Genomic DNA, 6,000 nt, shown 5'->3' on the forward strand with positions numbered 1-6,000 from the left:
CCAGATTCTCGTGTAAAATTATTCTCTCAGTAGGAGAACAATTTCTGTTCGATTAGATGCCTAGTATCCCAGCAACTCTAATACTGGAGAAAGTTTAAAATAAGATTCAGGCCTGATGGTTATCTACTTATTTTCTACCTGAAGTCTGACTAAAGAAAATATAATGCTATTTTTGTTGAGCTTGAAACACTTTATTATTTACTTTAACTGGGATTCATGTTTAAAGTTTATGTAATACATCAGTTTTGGGGATTAATTTGTTTTATTGTTTTAAATTAAAAATGTCAAGCATTCATTGTATGAGCAAACTGTTTATAGAATGTATGCAAATGTTTCAATAATTCTCTGTTATAGAATGTAAACATGTTGCTTCTATCAGTACCTTCTATTTCTCTTTTGGATACTTGGTCAATAAGTGGATTAGGTTTTGGTTACTTAGATGAGAAGAGTTCTACCTATCTACATTTTGCTCTGGTGCTAATTTCTCCTTTCACATGGCAACCCAGTCTAGGCTGTCTTCTAGAACTTGGACTAAGTGATCTAGACAGCCTAGTGCTGGATTTTGAAGACAAATGCATGTGTCTGATTGCCTGCTTTTCTCTTGTTTTTCTGAAATGGTGGTTATGCTTCAGGTTACTTTTTACTTATTGTAAAGTGTAAAGATTACCTTTTCACGTTGTGGAAGTAAAGTGCTTAGAGAATCAGAGGGAATAAAGAGATCTTCAAGACTCTGATTTCAGTTTGCTGGGGGATCATTAGGTATTGGACAAGAACTCTACCTAGTCTCTCTTTGAGGACCAGGGTGAGTGATAGTATACAAACACCAAATCACCACCCTAATAGCTTAATGCAGATACATTTCTTTTATCAATAGAATTAATGCTTTCCATTTTTTACTTCTCTTACCTGGCTTACAAAAATATAAAAGGCACTCATTTTCTACTAAAGCTACTGAATTCAGCTTATCATAAAATTATTTTTAAAATATATATTATTTTCTTCATGTCATTGAGGTTATTTAAAGGTAAATATTATTGGCTGATCACAAAATATTAGGGATCCACTACTTAATATACTATTTAGTGTTTTATTTATTTGTGATTGTTGACATTCTTGTTTTTGATAAGTAAAGAGATTCAAGCTTCATATATTGATTCCATCGCTAACAGCTCCTCACATCTCTCTCTTTGCTGTTGGCACCTTTCCATTTTATATTTAATTCTGATGTGTTAAATTCTTGTTTTAGTCACAAATTATATAGTTCAAGTGGGATATTGATAAAATATTTACCTTGTCTGGAAAAAAACAACAACAGTGTCTTTCCTTCCCCTATTTACTCATGGAAAATGCATGAATTAGTTGTAAAGAAGTAGTTTCTGTCCTACAGCTTTGGCTTTTTTTATATTATTCAGAGGGCTACAATGAAACAGATATAGGCCCATGGAGTTAAACTAATTAAAGTTAATTTCAGGCCCTGCTACAGCCTAGTCATTTGACCTTGGCCATATGACACAGCCTCTCTATTTGTTGCTTCTCCCTGTTATAAGATGGTATTAAGATAAGTACTTGTTTAACAGAGCTATTGTGAGACCAAGGTGAATGGGTGTAGTGCCCTTTCAATAGTACCATAACGTATGAGTTCTATTTAAGGGCTAGCTCTTATTTTTGTTTAGAAAGTAATTTTGAAACATACAATCCTCACATACTCTCATGGCCAAAACAGGCAGTAAGCCAGCAGCAGCAACCAAAAGCAAGAGATATTTAACTGCCATTCCTGAAAAGAAAAAACAAAACAAAACACCATCTTAGGTTATTTCAACTCATGGGATAATATTTTGTAATAAACTTACTTGAACCACCCTTACATGTGCTTGAATTTTTGCAAAAAGAGACCAGCAAGAGCAGAACAATATAATGTGTTAGTTATTGGGACTCAGAGAAGAATAAAGGATGAATAGTGGACTCTCAAACTTGCAAATGTTTAAATCCTCAGAACATTTAAATATGCAATAATGTGTGATGAAAGAAAATCAAGGTAGCAAATAAATTTCAAATCTGCTAATCAGCTGATATTAAAGTAGGAAGATTTCCTGGCATATCCAGGTGGGCCCAATGTAGCCACAAGGGTACTTAAATGTGGAAGAGGAAGTCAGAAAACTCATTGTCAGTGATGCAGCATGAGAAAGGCTCAATCAGCCATACTTAATTTGAAAACAGAGGAAGGGACCACATGCTAAAGAATACTGACAACTTCTAGAAGTAGGTGGGAAACAGATCGTTCCATAGAGTTTTCCTATTGAAGCCTTGCTTTTAGCCTGATAGACACATTTCAATTTCTCATGATCTCTAGAACTGTAAGATAAATATGTTATTTTCAGACATTGAGTTGGTGATAATTTGTTATAGTAGTGAGAGAAAACTAATATAAAAACACAGTAAGATTAGGTTTGAACTCTTTATTGCCTACAGAGAAGTGATTTGGTATAGTAATTTAGAGATAGACTGTAATATCTGATCAGTCTGCTAAGCTTAATTGCCATTGTGACTCAAGCAAATCAGAGTTAATGTACCTTTCCTTTTATTTTTAGTAGATATAGCTAGCTAACCCTTAGACATTAATTATTGTAGGTTATTAAATTTGGTTGACAAGTTTAATTCAGAATCCATTCTATTGTGTAGGAACTAGAGAAGGCTAACATTTTCATAAAGTAAACACTTTAAACAAGCACGTTAAAACAATTTGTACAGAATGTACAGTGAACACTATTTATTATTTTTTTCGCAATGATTTAGTTTGGCATTGTTCTCAAGCTTCCCCTGCCCAATGCCAGACATGTTAAATATGAGGGGAACCATGTAGATCATATTTCAGGGAACATACACTTGCAAACAATCTCACCTTTATCATTCTTTTTCATTTTCATCTACATCTTTTCCCTTCCCTTTCTCTCTTTCTTCAAGTGTTCATATAACCTCACACCCCAAGATTTTTCAATGATGTAGATTATAAAATATGCATCCTATTGTCTTACTTAATCCTCAAAAATCTAATAAAGCAAATTTTAATCTCAAGTTAACTGAAATAAGTATACAATAATAAGGAGCTTCTGAGGGGAAGAGTTTCAAGATGGCTGATTAGAGGCATATGGTACTCACCTTCTCCACAAAGAAAAATGAAAAAAGGGGGTAGATAATCACACTTCAGATAGATTATCAAGGAGAGAACATGAGAGTTCAACAAAGAGGTGATAGGAAACACTTAAAGCAAGAAAGGAGAAGGAAGAAAGGTAACCTGCTTGGTCAGGATTGCCTGGAACCCTGGAGCAGCTCCTCAATGTATAGAAAGGGTAAGTGAGTGAAACCCAGTGGCCCACATTTCCGTTATGAACTTCTGCATGCTAGCCATGGAAAAGCTTTAGATTCTCACAGATCTTGAGACCAGCAAGCTGCTGCCTGGAGACCATACAAAGGCATTGCTCTTAGAGAGAGTTCATGCTGGATACCATACCCACCTCCAGCTTTGACAGCTATCGCAATGTAACTTATTGAGAGCCTAGTCTTCATCAGACTGCATCTTGACCATCCATGCATCTCCACATCTCTGGAAGCATTAACATTCCCTATCTGCAGCCACTGCTAAAATCGGCTGCTGCCACTAGAGCTGAAGCACAAGCCATAGGCAAAGATCCTACACCCCTAGAAGCAAAACTTCCATGCATTTTCACTAAGCTTGAAGACAAACTCCCCTGCTTGCAGCAACCACCTCTGTGGGCTGCTGCCACTAGATTGAGTCACAAGTGACGTACACACTCCTTAGATACTTCCATTTGGCTGCTGCCACTGAAATCAATGTTGCCCTTACCAGTTGCAGGTCTGGGGATAAATTCACCCCTGCCTACCAGTCAGTGCTTTTGCAAACCACTGAGTGTCTTGAGAAAAGGTCCACTCAGCTCAGCTCTCCACCCTTAGTACTTGAGCACATAGTTTGGTGACCTGAGGACCACCCTGTCCAGTCTGTTGATACCTTAGAACTCCTCTCAAGGACCTGAGATCAAGCTTACCTAACCTGACACTACCACTACAGCTGGCAAACACTCGCATGCTCAACTCACTACAGCTATTGCCAACACCAGTGCAAATTGCTCAGGAGACAGAAGTTTGTTCCAGTATTACTACTGCCATTGCCTACACCACATTAGCTGCCCAGGATCCCAAGAACATGCCTGCCTTCTTGGACCACTGCTACTACCACTAGCACCAAAGAAAGAAGGCAGAAGGTTCAGGAATCAGCCCACTTGGACCTGCTAACCTAAGTGCCTCGTATGCTACTCTAGGGTCCAAAGACAAGCATGCTTGGCTTACCTCTGCCATCACTAAGAGCTGAGGACAGACTCAGTAAAACTTTACTGCAGCATCCACTAACACCTGTACTTTAAGACACTGAGGAAATCATAGATACTCTTCAGGCTATTTGGAGTCAAATAAATCATATGAAGACCATACAGTAGATGCATCCAGAATCAAAACCGAAGTGCCCTACACAACCAACATCATAGATATATCTTCAGAAAAACTCCTCAATAAAAGCAAATTCAAGAAATTGAAAGAAGGGATGATTACACCAGATATCAATGTACAAAAATTTAAGATAAAGAAGGTAAAAGAATATATACCACACCAAATTTTTTAAAATGAACAAAGCCCATATGACATATGTGATATCATAAAGCAGCCAAATATTCAAGTTATTGGTGTTGCAAAAGAGGAAACAAAGGAAGAAATGTATTTAATGAAATAATAGCTGAAAAATTTGTGAGTCTTACAAGAGAGGTAGACATTTATATAGAAGTAGCTTAGAGATCCTCAAACAGAAACAATTTGAAAAGATTTTCTTCACAGTGCATTACAAACTTTCAAAAGTCAAAACCAAAGAAAGAATTCTAAAAAAACAGCAAGAGAAAAGCATCTAATCACTTATAAGGGAACCTCTATCAGATGAACAGCATACTTCTCAGAAGAAAGGAAACAGACAAGTAGAAAAGGGTATGATATATTCAAAGTGCTGAAAGGAAAACAAAAATATCTGTCAGCCAAGAATACTATACCAGCAAAGTTATCCTTCATAAATGAAGGAAAAAAATAAAGTTTTATCCTGACAAACAAAAACTGAGGGAATTTATTGTCATTAGGCTGGCCATATGAAAAATACTTAGGGAGTCCTGCACATGGAAGCAAAAGGAAAATATTTACTATAATAAAAACACAAAAAGTAAACCAACTGGTAAAGCAAACATGCACACGAGGATAAGAAGGAACTTAAATGGCATCACTGCATAAAACCACCAACCTTCTATGATAAACAATAAGAAAGAAAAAAGACAACCAAAACGTACAAAACAGTCAGAAATCAATTAACAAAATGACAGAAAAAAACCTCACATATTAGTTATAAACTCGAGTATAAATGAATTATACTTTCCACTTAAAATATATAGACTGAGCTAGGTGTGGTGGCTCACGCCTGTAATCTCAGCAATTTGGCAGGTGGAGTTGAGAGGATTGTTTGAGCCGAGTTCAAGACCAACCTGGGCAACTTGATGAGACTTCATGTCTGCAATAATAAAAAAATTAGCTGGGTGTAGTGACACCCACCTGTAGTTTCAGCTACTTGGAAGGCTGAGGCAGAAGGATTGCCTGAACCCAGCAGGTTGAGGCTGTGGTAGCTGTGAGCATGCCGCTGCATTCCAGCCTAGGTGACAGAGAGAGACACTGACTCAAAAGATTATAAACAGAGCTGGGCTTGGTGGCTCAGCCTGTAATCCCGCGCCTTTGGGAGGCTGAGGTGAGTGGATTGCCTGAGCCCGCGGGTTCGAGACCCGCCTGGGCAGTGAGATCGCATCTCTACAATAAATCAAAAAATCAGCCGGGCGTGGTAGCACATGCCTGTAATTCCAGCTACTTGGAAGGCTGAGGCGGAAAGGATCGCCGGAGCCCAGCAGG

At 37.6% G+C, this 6,000-nt stretch overlaps 1 protein-coding gene across 1 annotated transcript in view; it reads right to left on the reverse strand.

The window, feature by feature from the left end:
- Positions 1–6,000, reverse strand: part of CRISP1 (cysteine rich secretory protein 1) — a 36,359-nt gene that overhangs the window by 21,277 nt on the left and 9,082 nt on the right. The window contains exon 2 of the mRNA XM_008065154.1: positions 1,707–1,774. Coding sequence (XP_008063345.1) covers positions 1,707–1,772 — 66 coding nt within the window. The 5' untranslated portion in view covers positions 1,773–1,774. The remainder of the gene's footprint in view (positions 1–1,706; positions 1,775–6,000) is intronic.

Source organism: Carlito syrichta, unplaced genomic scaffold (assembly GCF_000164805.1).
Source record: "Carlito syrichta isolate Samal-C Ts95f unplaced genomic scaffold, Tarsius_syrichta-2.0.1 Scaffold308165, whole genome shotgun sequence".
NCBI lineage: Eukaryota > Metazoa > Chordata > Mammalia > Primates > Tarsiidae > Carlito > Carlito syrichta.